The 20,592-nt window shown below is 39.9% G+C and overlaps 1 protein-coding gene across 9 annotated transcripts; it reads left to right on the top strand.

Moving 5' to 3' along the window:
- Nucleotides 1-1,787: 1,787 nt before the first annotated feature.
- On the top strand, nucleotides 1,788-19,696 carry MMAA (metabolism of cobalamin associated A). Of its 9 annotated transcripts, none has more exons than XM_039876030.1 (7): nucleotides 1,788-1,837; nucleotides 8,013-8,503; nucleotides 10,442-10,564; nucleotides 12,497-12,667; nucleotides 15,057-15,142; nucleotides 16,950-17,099; nucleotides 18,120-18,494. In XM_039876030.1, exons 2-7 carry the CDS (start codon nucleotides 8,059-8,061, stop codon nucleotides 18,426-18,428), a joined length of 1,284 nt encoding a protein of 427 aa, XP_039731964.1. In that variant the 5' UTR covers nucleotides 1,788-1,837; nucleotides 8,013-8,058; the 3' UTR covers nucleotides 18,429-18,494. The 9 variants fall into 9 exon arrangements, with proteins under 9 accessions (XP_039731964.1, XP_039731967.1, XP_039731965.1 ...); XM_039876033.1 differs by lacking the exon at nucleotides 1,788-1,837 and adding an exon at nucleotides 2,017-2,040; XM_039876031.1 differs by lacking the exon at nucleotides 1,788-1,837 and adding an exon at nucleotides 3,271-3,558.
- The last annotated feature ends 896 nt before the right edge of the window (nucleotides 19,697-20,592 follow it).

Below are 20,592 nucleotides of genomic sequence, written 5' to 3'. Positions count from 1 at the left end.
AGTCCTATCCAGTTCACATTGGTCTTTAACGCAGATCAGTCCTTCTGTGAAAAGTCCAAAAAAAAAAGTCACATTTTGAATTTATCTGAGTGTTTCCTCACAGATTCAGGCTCAATGTTTTTGGCAAGAATGCCACATAGGTGTACTTCCAGTAACCTCACAGCAACAGGTTTGTGTTTTCCCCAATATTGATGCTAGAAATTTTTTCCATGAAGCATCTATAAACATTTTGCAAAGGACTAATGTTCCACGGGAAGTTTAGGGAACACCTGTCCGTGAAAAAAAAGTGAAATGCACTGAAATGTTTAAGAGTTTGTAGAATAAAAATTAGATAAGGATTAAAAATCATTTTTAAATTAAGAAACTTCATTTCCTTAGGTAATGCAAACTGAGCTTTCACAAAATTTAACATCCCCTCCCCCCAAAAAATCTCCAAAACAAATTCAAAGCATGAGCAACCCCCAGCTTAAAGAAATTAACTAACTTCTCCCAAGTTCTCTCCTTATTGTATTTACTCTGTTCAGGAGCTGGGATTGAAACCAGGTCTGACTGCTCCCACGTTCTTGCCGCTAGACTCTCCGGTTCATTTGGATTTTTTTTTTTTTTTCAATTGACTATTCTTGGGTCTACAATTACTCTGCGGTAAAAATGGTGGTCTTTTAGTCTAAATAATAATGAAGACGCTAAAAAGGAAATTTTTATTGTTCTATATTCAATAAGGATCAACCCATATCTAGTAGTTGAGGAAGGCGTAACCCCTTACCAATGTACGCAACTATGGAAATCATATGTGGGGACTGGGGTCTTGGCTCCAGATACTAATTACAATATCGCCCCCGTTTATGACTTTCCCTATTCGCCATAACTCGATCCTTGCTATTGCCCACTGATGCTGACATTACATTACCGCAAACATTTTGGAAATTTTTTTTCCTAAAAATCCTTAAACTCAGGCAAAACTCAGGTTTTACTACTGATTACATAATCTAACAGGCTTTAAAAAAACTAGTTACCATTTTGCCCCGCAATGAGATAGCAAATAGTAGGCATGTTCGTTTTCACCTAGGGGAGAGGCTTTACCTCCAGGTGATTTTCCGAAGGAAGTGAGCGCCGGTCCATGCTTTTGGTTCAAATCAAGAAATACTAATCTATACGAGTGGGTAACTTTTAAACGGAAAAGACTGCGAAACCTCCAGCTACTAAAAACCATGCTATGATTTAAAAACTTGATATATTTCGGCAGAACATTGAGCATTTACTTCCACAGGTCAGAAATTGCTTTGCAGCGTCTGGGTCTTCTTAATTTAACCACCTGGTCAAACGTCCCCACGTCTCGCCCTCTACCCCATACTTTAAGTTTCCTGGGATCGGAAGGAGGTCTGTGTATGCGGGGGCCGCAGGCTGCGAGGCCCGGGACTGGACGCTGGTTCCGTCTCCCCGGCACCGCAAAGCGCCAAGGCCGGGAGAGGATGCACGTCACCCTCGACCTTGGAAGGCGAAAGATCCAATCTGGACCTGGAGGAAAGCAAAGGCTACCCGAAAGGCCATAAACTGCCCTGCCCACTCCACTTCCCAGCTTTCCGGCGCTCAGCCGCAGGCCCGCAGGCCCGCAGGCCGCTACAACCACGCGCCTCCGGCCAGACGCCGGAATCTCGCGGCCACGTCCGCAGGGACCTTGGCCACGCCCCGCGCCGCCGCTCGGCCCCCAGCCGCTCCTTCGGCCCTGCGCGCCCAGCGGGGCACTGCGCCTGCGCGCCGTGAAGACCGAGGGCGGGGCGAGCCTTTCCGGCGGAAGGGGCGGGGCGGTGCCGCGCCGCGCTTCCGTGCCCTGGAGCCGGTGAGTGTGGGGCGGAGGTTGCGCGCGGCGTCCGGAGCCGACTCTGGGCTCCCGCCTCGGGCCGCTGGGGGTCACCCGTCGTCGGGGGCGCCCTCTGGAGGATTTGGGGTGGGGGAAGGAAAAGAATACTACTAAATTGGATGATATTGGGCGTGCGGGATGTATGGACAGGCAGGAGTCAGCAAAATGGGTTCAAAGGGAAGGTTCGTTGGTTGTTTTCTACTTAAGGAAATGCTCTATGAACAGTGTATTTCGATTTTCATCATTTTCGGCAGATTTGTGAATTTACTGTTGTGCCATAGTAAGGAGGCTCGCTCGTTGCCACTGCCAAACCCCGCGAATGGTTAACGATAGCATGGATAGTGCAGTGTAGCTACGGCCAAAAAGTGAAATTAAAATTCATCTTTTATGGAATAAAGTCCAGAAGATAAAAGCAAGGTTTAAACAGTATCTAGATCTGTCAGATACTGTGCCCAGGCATGGGCTAGGTCTCTTCCAGCAAACATACTGTATTCAAATAATTTGTATTTCTCACTAGAAAATGAAAGACAACCTAAGCAAATAGTATTTCTTATAACTTTAAGAGTTATGCCCTAATACTTATACTTTAGAAAACAAAATAAGAAACAGACTACTATAAGTTTTCCAAGTTTGTAGAAAACTGAAAGTTTCCCAAAGACCTGTGCAGATTCTAAATTATTTTGAAGTTGTCTAGGATGTCCAGAATATTCTTTTATGTAGTGAGCACATCACATCGTTTTGTGTTCAATGAAGTGAGAACTAAAGAAAAAAAACCAGGAACAGATCAGTTCTTTTAAGGGCTGTATTCTATTAGGAGAGGCAAAATAAATGTAAAAAGTTACAGAACTATAAGAAATGGAAATCACGGTTTGAGATCATTGAAGATGTCTAAAGAAAATATTTGGCATAGAAAGTGCTGGTGAGTGCTTGAAACATTTGCCTCTCAGCTGATTGTTGCCATGTGGGAATGTGGGTCCCTCATACACACATCTGATTTTCTCTAACACAGGCTGAAAAATATTTTTATGTGACTTAAAACATTTTTTAAGTGTTATTGGCAACCATTTCACTCACACACCCTCTGTGGACCAGGAACAGGCAGTTTATAACTTCTGCAGATTATCACCTGAGTATTCAGAAATAATTGGAATTGAAAGAGGGAAAATTCTTGGGAACTGATGGTTAGGTAAGGATTTAAGAAGACAGTGGGATTTAAGCTGAGTCAGTTGAGAGGAGTGTCTTAGAAGGGGTAGGATATAACAGGTGAGTAAAATCTGAGTTGAGAAAGTAAGCAGAGATAATGAGTCAGCTCTCTTTAGAAGAGGCATGGGAAGGTGAGTGCAATAAATTAAAGAAAACCAGTTTGGGAAACCCTATATGCCAAGCTGGATTTTATTCTAGGTCAGTGGTTCTCAAACTTGAACATACATTGGAATCATCTGGAAGCCTAATGAAAAGAGATTGCTGGCCCCTACCTCCAGAGTCTCTGATTCAGAAGCTCTGGAGTGGACCCTGAGTATTTCCCTTTCGTGGGTTCTCAGTTGATGCTGTTGTTGCTGGTCTGGAGACCACACTTGATGCTGTTGTTGCTGGTCCTGGGGTGTGGAGAACTGTTGGAGGAATTTGAGGTGGATAGTAAGGAGATCGATCACATTCACAGTTCAATATGAGCTTTGCTGAGAAATCCAAGATGGAGCCTGGGAATGGGGAGAGAGAGTGGGAGAAAAAAAAGATTCCCTATTACAGTTAATTAGCACCTTCTTGATGCCATGCACATCATTTCATACTCACTATGACACTTGTGTTGGTCTTAATATTTTCATATGGAGAGAAGTAGATTTCCCAGGTCCCATAGATAGTCTCAGAACTCTCAAAGACTAGTTCAGATTTGAACTAGGGTGGTAGCAGTGGAAATGAATGAAACATTTAATGGGATAGAATTTAGAAAAATAGAGATTTCCCAAGTAGATTGTAGACCTAAAAGTAGAAATTTGGGAAATCTGAGTCTTAAATGGGATAGAATTTAGAAAAATAGAGATTTCCCAAGTAGATTGTAGACCTAAAAGTAGAAATTTGAGAAATCTGAGTCTTAAATGGAAAAAGTAAAAGTAAAGTGGTCAGAGAACTTTAAAGTTCCCTGCATTAATTCAGTATGTTTTCTGTATTACTCTTATATAACAATGACCTATTTAAAAGTTGCTTATTTAAAAAATTCTGCTTTACCAGAGTTTCTTGAAATTATTTGAAAAGGAGAATGTAGAGCCTTCTATGGGGTGGTGGGAAATGCTAAACAGATTAATGGCATCTGACAGTTTATCTTCAAATCAAATGATTAGCATCGAGAAATGGAAACACGTGGTATAACTGTATTGACCGAACTGTGCTATGCAGCGGACACTGACCTAATGTATCGATTTTGGAAATCCTGTAAGCTTTTTCTTGCCAGAATAGTTATTGAAATTAAAAATATTCATTGGATCAATTTCAAGACAAATATCTCAAGTCAGATTGGCTGCTGCTGAGCAAATTTTTAATGAAGGAAAACATGCATATGTTGAAATCAGACTTTAAAAAGAAAGTCTTTAAATATGTATTTACTGTAAAAGTAGAAAAATATGTTTACAAACATTGATTAACTGAATAATCAGCATAATGGAATTATTGACCCATACAAAATTATAGCATACATTAATTCATTCTGTGAACAATAAACTATGCTGTGGTTACAAAGATAACTCAGAGTCTAGACTGACATCTTAAAAAAATCATAAAACTGATCATTACTATAATAGATGTGACACGATGATAAGAAATGGTAGTGACAACTGAAGGGGTGTGGAAAAGAGGCTGGGGAACTGTTTATAGGGGAGGAGACACTAGAGTTGATTCTTGAAGGTTGAGGAATTTGTAAAATGATTAAAGGAGAGGGCATTCCAATCGGAAAGAACATCACGGGACAATGGCCAGGAAGTATGTGAGTATGGTATTTTCTAGGACTTGTGTGCAGATGAGAATAGTTACAGCAGTGTGGTCAGAGTGGAGGACGGGAATGAATTAAATTGGAGAGCACTCAAGAGTGTGAAATATTTATGTAATGACTGTCTTGGCTGGATTGTGAACTTCATGATTTTAGGAGCCATGTTGGACCCATATGCCAATGTATTCCAAGGCCTAGACAGTGACTAGCATAGAGTAGGTTCTCAATAAATAATTAATGAGTGAATGGTTGAATCACAGGAAAACATTTTTTACAGATAAGGCAGAGGGAACTTTCAAAATATTTTAAGCAGAGGAGTAATATATTCAGATTTACATTTTATAAAGATAAGTGCTAGTATGGAAGATTAGTTAATGGTCATAGAGATGGCTGTCATAGATTGGGGTTTTTCATTAAGATTGTGCCCATTGGTAGGTTGCAATCTAAATAAAATAAAATAGGAAAAAATACAATATTAGACTATGATATGTAACAGGGGTAAGTAATATTTGGGAAAACTTGTTTCAGTTCTGTGCTTGTGTGTTGGCTGATGCATGTCTTCCTATGGGCTGCAGTCAGAGCTTGAAAGCCATTATAGTAGAGAACTGTGGGAATGAGGTTGGAGAAGAGGGAATCGATGTAAAAGATAATTTGGAGGAAAACAGCTGTGAATCTTAAAATGCTGCCCACGAAAACCTTGCAGGGTAGGGAATGCACTTAACTCATTTCAGTATTTTTGCTCACTCAGCGTTTTCCATTGTATATTAATACATTGATGTTCTGGTTTATTAGGAATGGCAGTGCTTTGGGATATCTTACTAAATATTGTAAATGCTGCATAATTTCTCTTATATTTTGGTTGTGCTCATCTTAACATCATAGAATGAAACTATACTTCCAGGGATCATAAAAATTCATTGAAACAGTTTGATTTGATTTGGGGGCAAGTTCTTTGATTTCTTCCCGTAAGAAAGCAGGAAAGGATGCTTAGTTACAAGAGTAGGTGGAAAGTCCTCCTATCTCTATGATTTTGTCACTCCAGTAGACTTAGTCTGTTGTGTCTGTGACATAAGGGTAGAAAGTTGTTCATACAAGGCTGAGTTATATTGCCTTTTAAAATATTTATAGACTCCTTTAAAATCTGGTTGATTGGTTAAATTAATCGCTTTAGATATGTTATGCACTTAGTTATCAGGTGTGAATTATTCTCTGTGGAGGAAGAAAACATTAAAAATTTTTAGAAACTTGATCTGTTCGGTCACCTAATACATAATTGGGATCTCCTAGCCCACGTACATCACATTATTTCAGAGTGCTTTCGAACATACAATGATTCTGATAGAATCTCTGTGCATAGAAGTGTAGCTAAAACATGATGATCACTTTTTCCACCTTGCACATAATTCTTTTACTAGGTTTCTGAGTATATATTGCTAATTTTATGCATAATTTAGAGAATAAGATAGACATGTACATTGACTGTAATGCTGATGGTCACAATACCTGGTAAAATAAGGACTCATCAAGTTTGAGTCTCATGAAGAAATCTAAATACAGAAGAAAGCAAGCTACAAATGATGGCAAAGGTAAAAAACTAAATCATGCATAGTTATTAGCTATTTCTCATCAAAATTATAAAAATTATAAACTTTATCTTAAAGAGAGTTTTTTTTTTAACCATAGCAATCTGTATTTTGTTTGTTTTAAACGTCATTCTGTGTGTTTGTGTGAAGAGCGGTAGTGGATGTTTTTAAATTGTTTTTTAGAAACATTTTACATGTTTTTACACATCCTTTTAAAAGAAGACTAATTTTGTACAAACTAGAAGTCATAACTTTCCCTTCCCACCCAAAACAGAAAAATGAGCAGTTTTCATTCTAATTAAAAAAAAAGTCCTAAAATATTTCTTTTTCCTAATAGAAACTTATTTTGCTAAAATTAATTTCGTGCTGATTGGCCTTGAAATGCAATTTAAAGAGGTACTTTGGAACAATAAAGTAATTTATTTCATTATGCTATGAGGTACCAAAAATTTCAAATAATCATAAACCCAAACTTGGTGGGCTATCTGTGTACCATTTGTAAATTTTCGTTTGTCCCTGGAAGCTAGGTTTATGACCTAATTTTTACTAAAGTTTTATAAGTTGGTATAATAAAGGCTAATGTTTGTTGAGCTCTTACTCTGCTAGGCACTGTTCCAAGCTTTTTACGTGAATGGACTCCTTCCGTTCTCACAGCCATCCTGTTCTCTTACCTGTTCTCTCAACACAGTGGTTTAGTAACCTGCCCAAGGCCGTTATAGCTTAAGCAGCAGAGACTCCGAGTGACCGTGGCGTATAACCTCTGTGCTTTCCTGACTCTCAGCGTACTGAGTTAGTTTTCATTGTCTAACACAGTTCAAAGTGGAGAATATCAGTAAATCTAAGCAAAAGATCCTCATCTCATTCCACAGTGGTTCAAACTTTAGTGCGCTTACCTGCAGAGATTCTGACTCATGGGGCCAAGAACAGGCATTTTTAATAAGCATGCAGGCGGTTCTAACCATACTGTGAGGTGCACTGGTCTCTTTCCTATGCAGTCCTCACAATTTGTTTCACATGACTGCTTGTTTTTGTTTGTGTGCTTATGTTAGACCATTCTTTACATGTGTAAGTGTTCTAGGGCGAGTCTATTGGATATATATTGTATCTAAACTTATGCTTTAAGTGCCTGCACTACTAATCACATTTCTTGTGTAGGGAATGAATAAAAGGCTAACTAACATCAGAGGGATTTTTCGTTAACCTTTTGAATGAGCTTCAGAATAGGGTATGTTTGATCTGAGAAGATTGTTAAGATGAACATAAGGTCTATAGACAGAAGAAAATAAGCATGACGTAAAATTTCTACCCTAATGGGGTTTTGTGTGTGTGTATTTGTTTTATGTGTAGAAGAAACTTTGAAATGTGTATTGCACTTCACAGTAGAGCAATAGTTCCATGATTTAGGTTACTATGAATATTGATTATAGGCAAGCGGGGGGCGGTCTTAGTAAGAAACTTTCACCCATTTGTACTACCAAGAATCCTGATGCTGTGTGTTTTAGAAAATAGAGAAAACACTAAAGCTTGTAGTTGTACTACTTCAGTATCTTAGTTGCATAGTGAACTGGCAAAAATATGTTTTTCTTTCTTTTAGGGAGTCGTAAATCACACGGAGCCAAAAGACATCAACTACAGACAAAATGAATATTCCTCTGCTGGTACCACATCCTCACCATCATTTCCTAAAAGGCCTTTTGAGAACACCTTTCCGAAGTTACCACTTCATCTTTCACTCAAGTACTCATCTCAGATCAGGAAGCCCTTGTGCTTGGTCATTTGATTCTCTTAGACTCCGTTGTACAAAGTGGATGCTGCTGTCAGATGGTTTAAAGAGAAAATTATGTGTACAGACAACCTTAAAGGAACATACCGAAGGACTTTCTGATAAAGAACAAAGATTTGTGGATAAACTTTATATTGGTTTAATCCAAGGGCAAAGGGCCCGCTTAGCAGAGGCCATCACTCTTATAGAATCAACTCACAGTAGGAAAAAAGAGTTAGCCCAGGTGCTTCTGCAGAAAGTCTTAGTCTACCACAGAGAGCAAGAACAGTTAAATAAAGGGCAGCCACGAGCATTTCGAGTGGGTCAGTCTTTTCCTTTTTTTAAAATTTTGGTCCGCTATCTTTTTTTCTAAATTCTCTCAAGTCTAAATAGTTTACATTCTAATGGGGATTTTTTTTTTCTTTTCAGAATTTTGAGACTAATTTTAAATGCCTTTGTTTGCAAATGTTAGTCTTGCTATGTTGATGCGGGGTGGGGAAATGCTATAACCATTTGAACCGAGGCTCTGTATTTTAAGAGAATAATAGAAGATTTCTGTTGGCAAGAATCTTGCTATGGCCCCCGGGATAGAATATGAATGCGAAGAACCGTTAACCAGGTTACTCCTTTTCTCTCTGTAGTCCTACTTACTAGTCGACTGTGAATTCCCTCTATTTCAACTATAATTATCCTTCATACATTTCTGGCATCTGTTTCCTGGGTGTTTCATCAGTCTCGTTTCCTTCAGATACTTTTTACTGAGTTTGTGGGAGTGGTTTGGCTCCGAGCGCAGCCATCTTAATACCAAAATGTATTTTAAAGGAAAGACCTTATCCATTTTCTGTCTAAAATTGTTAGATGCTTGCTTAATTTCTTGAACAATTGTCTTGTCTGTAATTGTAAATTAGCTTGGTATGTTTTTGAAATTTTGCATTAGAATAATTTAGATATGTTTCACCACAAGGAATTAAGTCAGTTTTGGATGGCATGAGAGCTTTTCATGACGGCAAATTAGGTGATTCCAACCAACCCTTTCACTAAAAACAACTTGAAATGGTGGGCAAAGTACAGAAATTTTGTGAGGAATGAGTAGATATACTTAAAAATTGACCGGCATTACATTAGACTTTTATCTCTCAGTTTATTGGCTATATAGAGACTAAAACTGCTTAGATTTTAGGGTAATGGGCTTAAATGCTTTAAAGATAATTTCAAAAAGAGTTTACCAGCTGTTATTTTTCATACATCTTTTTCTGCCCTTACTGAGGGAACCCTCATTTTGAGAGTACTGTATTGGGTGTTAATAATCTTTATGTCTTGTAGACAGATAAAATAGCAAACTCCCAAAGAGAAATTTTAGTTATGACAAAATGTTTACCTTTTAGGCTTTAGAGGGTCTTTGAAGAGAAAATGCCCCAGAAAATGTGGAATTAGCCAGCAACACACACAACTAGTAACTCACAATTTTGCAATGTTATTCTGGTTCTTCCATCTTATGAGTCCCAGTAAACCTTTGTCTTTATTGTAGTTCTTTTATCGCCATTATAAATAAAAGCAACAAATATTTATTGAACACCCATAAAGATGGTTAAGACAGAGACCTGCCCTGAAAACTGTGGTAAGGAACCAAGCACACTATATGTCATATACACTTTTGAATATAGTTACAAATAAATGCTTATGTTTTATATACTTTATTGAACATACACTTATATATCTCTTTATGCCATGAGCTATTCTAAACATATTGCTAATGTTAACTCATCTAATGCTTAAAACAGCGTGAAGAGATAGGTGCTGTTATATCCATTTTGCAGAGTACACTCAGGTACAGAATGGTTAAGTAACTTACCTAAGATTACACAGCTCTTAAGAGGCAGAACTAGAAATAGACATGACTGACCGGCTCCAGAGTGTGTGTTCTTCCCTGCCGTGCTCAACTAACTCTCCAAACAACTTAGGCAGTGAGGTCTGCCCCGGAAGGTCTGTGTTAGAATAGAAAGGCAAATCTCATTTTGTAATTTTTGAAAGTGAATTTGGTGAACATACTGAACTCAGAATTCTTTCTTTCCTATATCCCTATTACTCAGGAATAGATACATAAATGGATTTTCATTTACTCCTTTAGGAAATGTTAAAATACATCACTGATGCTTTTAATAAATTAGGAAAAAGAGAAGATAGTCTAATATTTTAATAAAACTCATCGTAGTGCAGGTTTCATTTAGTTCAGTAAATTAGAAGATCTCTTTTCACTGTAGGATTGTCTGGGCCTCCTGGTGCTGGAAAATCAACCTTTATAGAATATTTTGGAAAAATGCTTACTGAGAGAGGGCACAAATTATCTGTGCTAGCCGTGGACCCTTCTTCTTGTACTAGTGGTGGTGAGTATTGCTGATTCTTTTTAAATTGTAGAGTTGGGGCTTGCAGAGCTCTCTATTATAACTTAGCAGGAATTTGCATAGTCAGGTGACTTCCAACGTCTAGCTGAGTTTGGTCACACTGAAGGAAGGCTGTTCTAGGGGCCGAAATGGAGGCCGAGGGAGCTAGTTTGGGGCATTGGGATCTACAGACAACATTAGCCCAGGAGTAGCCTGGAAACTTAGAGAACTTGGAGGACACTGCCAGAAGTCGAAGATAATCATAAACAAATTTCAGCCCTTCCTCGATCACACCTGAGGTCAGGCCACTCTCCCCTCCCGTAGTTTTTCTCGGCTGCATCAGCCCCTGCACAATTCAGAAAACGAGCCCTTACTCGTTCATTATTTTCCTCTTATTGTTGTAACATCTTTTAAGCCTTAAAAAAACCTCTTACTGCCCTTTCTAGCTTGTCCCCTGTTTATATTACATGTTCAGTTAGACAGACAGCTCTGAGAGGGCCCGTGTGTTAAAGTTGCATAGCTTTGTAGTTCCTGACCTTTCTCAAACCAAAAATGAGGGTCCCTTTCCTGGGTAAAAATATATGTAGACTTCAAAGAAAAAAATACACAAGGATAGATAAGCCACTCTAAGTGTAGATTTCTACTTTATTGCAACAGTACATACATACATTAAAGTTTGAGAAGCATTAATTATTGGCCCATAGTCCTCTTGTGCTTTGCAGTCAGAGACCTCCTGCAGTAGCTTTGAGAACACCCTAAGGGTCTGCACCCAACAGTTTAGGATTCACTGGCAAAGACAATTATATAGGAGAGTAATTTCATAATATTTAGTTCAGTGTGTTAGGATATATAGGATAATAATTTAAAGTATAGCTTTGGCAGATTGTTGACTTAACACAGAGATGATTTCATGCAGAAAATTGCTTTAGAAAAAGTTTTATGTGCAGTAAATAACATTGTTAGACGTGGTAGGTCTGCACTTTACAATTAGAACCTATGGGATTCCTAAACTGGAATCATAAGGGAAAAGAGCATATCTTTAAGGAATTTCTCAATACTTAGTATCAACTTTATGTGGAAAAGTTAGCTTTAGGCAGAGTGAAATTTAAAATCAGGTTAGAACAGCATGGTACTTTCAAATATATGGCTAATATATGGTTGATATATGGCTAAAGGAAAGAAGTTAATTTCAATAGTTCCAGGGCTTTCAGCCTTCTAGAAGTTGCAAGTATTGGTGTTTGCCTAAATGCTGCAGTAAACCGTGAAACATCACCCGTTCTGTTGCATAGGAATTAAATTAATTGCCTATTGTGAACAAGCATTCAGTGTACAAAATATGTGAGAGATGATCCTATAAGCAAGGCACTTAGTTAAAGCAGGGCTTCTCAGTCTTGGTGCCAGTGACTTTCTTTGTGGGCAGCTGTCCTGCATGTTGAAGGATGCTTAGTATCCTTGGCCCGTACCCACCAAATGCCACTTGGCACCCTGTCCCCCAGCTGTGACAAGTAAAAATATCTCTAGATGTTGCCAAATTTCCTCTGGGGACAAAATCATCCCCAGTTGAGAACCATAAACCATGTTAAAATAACAGTAAAGAAACTGCCCTGGCTACAGTGGAAGATTGGGGACCATTTGAAGTTGAAACTAGACAGGCAAAGTAGGGTTGCATTCCAAGAGCCTTCGATGCTAGGCTGAAGCATCTAGATATGGACCTCTAGTTAGTGGGAAACCATTATAGGTTTTAAGGTCTTGAAATGTTAAAAAGATTAATTTGACATCATTGTATACAGTGTGTGGGAGAAAAGCTCAATAATATGAAATACAATTTGAGATTTTTGGGAAAAGTATCATAAAGCACTTCCCCTGGGAATAGGCTGATTGATAATTGGCTCTTACAGTCATTTCAGAATTACAAAATGCAATTGTGTGTTTTAGGATCACTGTTGGGTGATAAAACCCGAATGACTGAGTTATCAAGAGATATGAATGCATACATCAGGCCATCTCCTACTAGAGGTACCTTAGGAGGTGTGACAAGGACCACAAATGAAGCTATTCTGTTGTGTGAAGGAGGGGGATACGACATTATTCTTATTGAAACTGTAGGTGAGTGTGATTTTCTACTTCATAACCAAATACTATTCTAGTGAACTATATAAAGATGAGTGACAACTAATTTCATTTTGTTCATTCAGCATATATTTACTAAAGGTGGAATTAAATATAAGATAGTGCGGATTCTATAGGAGATACGAGTGTATAGGCTATAACCCTACCCTTAAAGAAAAGAAAACCAGGTGTCCGGATAACTTATATGAGGTGTTGTGATAAGGGCTGGAGAGGACTTCCAGCACCAGGATGACCCATGGAACAGCACTGTGACACAGCGCCCGTTGTTGAAGCGCGTCTCACGTGTCGGCAGTGTTTGCTAAGAAGTTAACGTAGCCGGCTGCCTCTGAACTATAGGGCCACGTTCTATGTTATCTTATGTCCCTGGCACACAATTACACGTGATGAAAATACTGAAATGGAAACCCCAGGAAATTTGCATTTTTGTGGAGAGACAGTCTGTATGTTACTGTGTGATAAATGTTTGTGACACAGCCCGACTCACATTTGGGGGATCAGGGAAGATTCCAGGAGCAGGTGCCAGTCGAACTCAGTTTTGAAGGAAGACTTGGAGTTACATAAGGTATGAGCGAAAGGGCACTTGCAGAGACACAGCAGTGAGAACTTGGCCCATTTAGAGCTGCCGTTTTCTTGGGATACTTAGAGCAGAGAGTGTGAAAGCGGATTGAAGAGAGACGGGGCTGCAGACTAGAAGCTCCACTATCTAAGGGTGGACGGAGGACAAGTCACCCGAGTGGTAATAGAATCAAGGGAGAAGAGGACCATGAAAAACCAAGTGTATCACTGAGAAGTTGCATTTGCCTGCTTGTCTCATAGACTCAAAATAACTGTGACTCAAATGAGAAAGAGGTTTGTATTTTTGTATATAAAAGAAGCCTGGAGGCAGGCGGTCCGAGTGGGCGCGCGCGCGGTGTTTCCTCCAGGACCTCAGCAGCCCAGGCTTCTGTCTCTGCTCTGCCTTGTAGCACTTCGTTTCCATCCTCAGGATTGCTTATGGGTAAGAGGCGGCAGATGAAGCTCTGCCACATCCGTGTTCCAGGAGAAGGGAGGAAGGAGGGGAGAAGGGGCAGGCAGGAGAGGCGTACCTCCGGGCTGGGTTAGCCCTGTTTCAAGAGAAAGCTTTCCTGGAACCCCACGTAATTTCACTCATTAATCTTCTCTAGCTGAGACGGGGTCTGGCGAATGCGGTCTTTCACCTGGTACCTTGATGCTCCTAATAATATTGGGGTGAGGAAATGGCAGAGTAAATATTGAACAGGCACCTAGAAGTCTCTGCCACACCGAGGAAGGAGAGAGTTTTGAGAGGAGTTTGAGTGGAGTTGGGGATGTGGACGTCACATTTAAGTGGGTTGAGATTAATATGAAGTAGTCAAATGAAGACTATATATTGCTTTTTTTTGTAGAAACTTCACTATAAAGTGAGAGTGGGAAATCTGGTGATAATTGAAGGAGGTTGTGAATTTTAGTCTAATTTTTTTCTTGTTTTGTTTGTTTTTTGGGTGAGAAAGACGAGAGTGCAGTTCATGTGATGTGCTGAGGGACAAGAGCCTATAGGCTAAGGCCAGATTAGAGAACAAGCAGAGGGGGGTCCCAGAGGAAGGGGTGATCTTCAGCCAGTAATTCTAACACCGGGACTGGAGAGAGGGCAGTAAGGCAGTTTGTATTCATACCTGCTTCTTCGTGGAGGATGAGGAGAAGTAGAGGCAGTTTCTGCCTTTATTTCACTGTGATGTAGGTCCGTGTGACCACGGCATTGGGGAGATTATGGGACAGTGAGTGTTTGCAGTAGCTGCTTTGAGAAATGGGGGGGGCTGACTGAGGGCATTTAGGGGCATTGCTTTGACCGGGTGTGAGGAACGGGCAGTGGACGCTGGAGCCCATGACTTTCTAGTGGCACCTTATACCCACACATGTGTATGGAGGATGGAACACAGATAGTTGGATTGATCCGTGGATGAGGCTTTGCAGGGCTGATGTAGAAGGACGAGAAGGCAAGAAAGCTGAAGGTGTAGACTGGCACAGTCTGACATCAGAATCCCTGTGCCCAAGCTGCTCTCCGATGGGAGGGCAGCCGAGAAGGAGTTGCCAGGGTCGGGAGAGAATGGAGGCCTCGAGATTCTCCACTCAGAGACCAAGACTAACAGGAGGAAGGGCGGGGGAGAGGCAGGACGCTTAACAGGTTTGCCTATGAGATAAGACAGTTGCGTTTAATAAATGCTTCAGAGGTGGGGTGTTTGAAGCGGGATCCGATTTGAGCATGTGATTGAATGAGTGAGAGAAGTGGATTGGAAACGGTGGTCAGTGTAGTTGAGAAAGTCAGATTGCCGTGACTGTTTTAGTATATAGTTGTGATTTGAAATTTCAGGTGTGGGTCAGTCGGAGTTTGCTGTTGCTGATATGGTTGACATGTTTGTTTTACTGCTGCCACCCGCAGGAGGAGATGAATTGCAGGTAATTGTTTTGACTCCCCTCACCCCCTCAAAACACAAAATATACACCTCTGAAAGTGCAAGTTTCCAGTGTTATGTTTTTGTAAATTAATTTAATATTAGTGTGGGGACAGAGACATCATTCACATTGGCTAAAATACTTGAGTCAAAGGCAGATTCTCTATATTTTTCCCAACTTACAGTAATAGAATTTTATGGCCTTGAGTTAATCATACAACTGAGATTTTCCCACCTGTGACTTGGGAGGAACGGCTCCAGCCAAAAGACACCACTGTTGCATGGGTGTTTGTAGTGTCGTTGGCTCAAAAGTCCCTCATAAGATACCACGTTTTTGACTGTGACCCACTATTGTAGTTTATATATTGTAAAATAGGTTCTTACTTTCCTCCTGCTGTGCAGTTCTGGCATCAACAACCTGGAGTTAACAGCCTTCCCAGGTCAAGGGCACTGTCCTCCACAGGACCGCCCTCCAGACGCCAGCAGCTGCTCAGGGGTTCCCAAGCTACCCACAGCTCAGACCAGCTGGCTACAGATGTGATTCCCACTACCCCCCGGGTTTGATAGTTCACTGGAATGACTCACAGAACTCTGGCAAGCACTGTAGTACAATTACAGTTTTATTATAGACGATAAAAGGACCAGTTAATTGAAGAGAGACACATAGAAAGAGTTCTGGAAGGGTCCTGAGCTTGAAGTTTCTCTGTCTTGGGGATACATTTCCCTCCTGGCACGTTGACATGTATCACTAACCAGGGTGTTCACCCGCACTTCAGTGTTCAGAGTTCTTGTGGGGTTTTTTAAATTTAGGCGTGATTGGCTGAATCTTTGGCCACATGATTGAACTCAGGCCCCAGTCCCCACCCGTCCCCAGAAGTCAGGCCCATCTCACACAGCTCAAGGGCCCAACCTTCCGATCACTTGGTTGGTCTTTCTGGTGTGGTTGGCCCCCTTTCTGAGTGGTCTCACTGCATAAACTCAGGTGTGGTCGCAGGCACCCATGGTGAATCACAGAGACACTCCTATCACTCCGGAAATTCCAAAGACTTAGAGATTATGCCCCAGGAACCTTGGACAAAGATCATACAATACCTCCCTTTCAGTTGTATAATTCTAAAAAGAATGGTGACTGCAGGCTCTGGATGCTGCAGTTCAGAAACATTAGCTATTAGAATTTAATCATTGAAAGTTGTTTTTAAAAATATTTGAAAAGAAATTTTAATTTAGGTGAAAAAAAATCTGCATTTTTCCAAATAAGCTTTGGCCTTAGGATTTCTAGTGTTTTTATGAAATATAATTTAAATCAAGAGATTGAGGCAATTTTAGCCATCAGGTAAAACCTGATGCAGGTTTTAAGGAAAACCTCAATGCAGATTGGAAAACAAAGAGATTGTTTTTTGAAGTGCAGATGTTAGTGGTGGATGTGTTTTCTGTTTAAGCACCTTAGTGATGGATGGTTTTGCATCCTTCAGTGTTAGCTCATGAGAAGCAGAATCCATCAGGAGATAATATGAAGCATCTCCTGCCACTCAATCATGTTGTGCCTTGGTACTGTATTTGCTGTAATTCTGAATGTCTTTCAGCATGTTAGTCTCTAAATTTAGAAGAGATGTTACAGATGACTTCCATAATCCCAAGAGAAATTTCTGTCGAGTAATTGTGATTCCCGGTACCCAGGACTTGGGAGGATGCAGAGAAAACATTAGTTAATGAAGTATATGACTTTCAAAATTTTTGCATTGACCGATGTCTCATTTTGTGCCGTAATTAAATGTTTCTGATAAATCGCTTTCTTCTCTTTTTCTCTTTAGGGTATCAAAAGAGGTATAATTGAAATGGCCGATCTGGTAGCTATAACTAAATCTGATGGAGACTTGATTGTGCCAGCTCGGAGAATACAAGCAGAGTATGTCAGCGCACTGAAATTACTCCGCAGGCGTTCAAAAGTCTGGAAACCAAAGGTGCGTTTGCATTCCATTCTGCATTTTTCACCCTGAAGGACTGTGCATTGGGAGAGAGGATGGAAGCCTTAAGTTAGACATATAATCAATCTTTGCTTGTATGTGAGATTACAATTTTAAAAATTTTGACAAAGCCAGAGTATGTAGTCATGATTTTAAATTTAATCCTTTAGCCTCTAGATGTCAAAAACTAGATGTGAGGTGATAGATTAGATTGCTTAATGCTTGACTTGAGCCATTTGCAAGTGATAAGAAATCCATTCTGAAAGGAACCGTCCTTAAGATTATGGAGCAGTTAATGATTTGAACATCTCTATTAGAGTTTGAGTAAGAAAATGCTCTCGATGTGCTAACTTCCCATTATGCTTATTGGGTGCTGCTTTCAATAGAGAAAAGAAGAAAAAGAAAAATCCTGTAATAAGTGATGCAATAATATTGATGTTGGCAGCTTTTTCTGCAAGAGGACACTGTTATTAAAGAGCGAGCTGTAATCACCATAACCAGAGTAGTGATGACAGCTTACCTTCGCTCCCAGTCTCCTCAGTCCTGGCGTGTGCTGGGTCTGGAGCCATCTTGTACATGCAGGTGGCGGATGGTCAGCTTTTAGCACTTGACGAATCACAACTGTGACAGAGGGAGTGGGACTATTTGCTCAACTTAGTTTCATTTTCTGGCACTCAGGCCTCAGAGAAACCTACCTAGCATTGCCCTTCTCATCCTTGTGACCCTCTCACAGTTCCTCCATGAGGCCTCTGAAGACCATCTGGATAATCTTAAATCTAAATAAATCTCTGGGCTGAAAACCTTGACCTTGAATTAGCAATTTATTTCTGCTATGCACTTAGGAATCCTAGTAAGTTATCTCAGTATATTAACTTTGACACAGCAATAAAATATCTCATTTTTGCCAGTTGGCTGTTTCCTTAGACTGTAAGAATTAATTGGCAAATGCCAGAGTCCACATGAAAATGTGTTCTATCATTTTAAGTAAAATGGTTCTGGTTTTTCCATTTTCAATAGGTAGTTCGTATTTCTTCCAGAAGTGGAGAGGGGATCTCTGAAATGTGGGATAAAATGAAGGAATTTCGGGACTTAATGCTTGCCAGTGGGGAGCTGACTGCCAGACGACAGAAGCAGCAGAAAGTCTGGATGTGGAATCTCATTCAGGAAAGTGTGCTAGAACATTTCAGGACCCATCCCACAGTCCGGGGACAGATTCCTCTACTGGAAGGAAAGGTTCTCAGTGGGGCCCTGTCCCCAGGACTAGCAGCAGACTTGTTGTTGAAAGCTTTTAAAGCAGAGACTAATGACATTTATCCTATACAATAATTTTACATAATTTTTCATGAACTATTTTAATATTAAAAGTCACTTGTGTGCTTATATTTTCAGTAATTCTTTTGTGATGCCCTCGGCCTCGTTTGTGAATCATGCTTGAAAACTCCGAGAATGTTAGATATGGATGGCAAAGGCCAGGCAGTCAGGCAGTATTTATAAGGTACCTGTAGTATATTACTGATTTTTGTTTCTTTCTATTCTTATACCCTGGCACGATGGCCTGTAGGATAGTTCTCATCAGTCAAGAGCAGAGAAAGCTGAAGACAGTGAAATATTTTAAGTGTACCTTAAAATGCTTTCTTTGGTTTTATAGTCTCTGGGAGTTTGAGAGAAAATGTAAGCAGGAGTCACTACATTTTTGAAGTCTTCCTTGAGACCAAAATAATGCACAGTGAGTTTCTAAGAGCTGAAAATCATGATTGACACTTAGCATACCAGACTATTCTAGGAATTTCTGAAATGGTCATGTACATGTATAACAAAACAGTTGGAATGTGTAGTGATAACTTTAAAATCCACTTGTCTAGACTGGCGGACCCCCTCCCCCATGATAGGTGGGAGAGCCCAGAGGGGACTGGAGAAATCAACTGCAAGTAATGTGGTCCACTAATCCCCAAGAGTGGGAGCAAACCCCCAAAGGACCCAAGTGAGGTCAAACGATTCAGGGATGATTTAGTGTGACTATCATCAAAGGTTTTGCTTCTCTTCCTCCGTCGCCATTTGCCTTCATATTAACATCTTAAAAATCTACTTGATTCTTGATAGCAAGGAGCAAGTCTTGTCCTCTGGAGTAAGCATGGCACAGTGATGGAGAGCATGGGTTCTGGATTCCGACAGTGTGAGCTTTAACTTTAAGCCCAGATCAATTGCTTACTAGCTGTGTAAGTTTGGACAAGTAACCTACCTCTCTAAGCTTCAGTTTTCTCCCTGGTACAAAGGAATTGACATATAACTTTATAGGGTGGGTGAGGATTAAATGAGATAACTCGGGAAATTTTTGCATCAGGGTGATACGCAGGAAATACTCAAAGGCTGCTTGCTGTTATTATTATGTGAAAGTTATGGATACTTGAGGCTGTACAAAGCTTGTATGAGAGTTCAGTTTTCTCCCATTATCTTATTACTGCCACCATGCTCTTATGATATTTTATGATTGTCTTTAAACCACCTGCTCTAATTAATTTTTTGAATATATTTTATACTATTCGATGATAGTTATAATTATGTACATTTGAATAAACTTATTTCTAACCACGAAATTTCTCCATTGCACAAAATGCCTTCCCAGAAATTTCAGACATCCTCTATTCTAAACGCTTTAGGGTATTCTACACAGTATGTCAGCTTTCGTTATTTACACGCCTATCTGGAATGAAATTCTTGGTATTGTTTTAGCAGACATTCCTTTACATTTTTAAAAATGAAATTTATGTTATTGTCGTATCTATATAAATATGAGAGGTGAAAGTTTGAAAGGTTATCTAGTCAATTCACCTGATTTCGAAAAGGACCAGCATTAAACCACCCTAGTAGGTGAAAAACTGTTTTTAGAAACTTCCAAAGAAGGAATTTTACCATTTCCCTCAATAAGCAGGTAGCAGACCTGTCATCTGTGGTGCAGTGTAAACGGTGGTGGAGCGATGTACACTGCACTGTAAAGAAGGTATAGAAACGGTGGCTTTCGTTCGCCTGAATTCAGATACTTTTAAATGTTATAAATGTAGTCATAAAAAGCATTAGAAAAACCCTACCCCCCTTATCCTTCATAGGTCGTTGTGATACCATTTGCTGTGACATAGAGACCAATTTCTAAGATATCGTTCATTTTTATTTGTTATTTGCTATACTGGAAACTATATAATATAGTAAAATATGTGTGGCCTTAAAAAAAAAAAAATACATGCTGCCTTTCATGAAGCTCAAAAATACCATCGTCCTCCCGATCTGCGATTCCACCATGCTCGACCCCTGACCTGGATTTCGACTTTGATACACATAGTCACACTTCAGGTATGTCACTGGTAAGCCATGTGATTTGGGGCAAGTTACTTCTCCTCTATGTACCAGTTTCCTTATCTGGAACATTAGGGTAAGAATACTTTAGAAGGTCGTTGGAATAATTAAATGAAAAATCGTATGCAACATGCTTAGCACT

This window comes from Pteropus medius, unplaced genomic scaffold (genome assembly GCF_902729225.1).
Source record: "Pteropus medius unplaced genomic scaffold, Ma_sr-lr_union100, whole genome shotgun sequence".
Classification (NCBI taxonomy): domain Eukaryota; kingdom Metazoa; phylum Chordata; class Mammalia; order Chiroptera; family Pteropodidae; genus Pteropus; species Pteropus medius.
The sequence above is the reverse complement of the archived record's forward strand: the minus strand, read 5'-3'. Positions and strand labels throughout refer to the sequence as shown.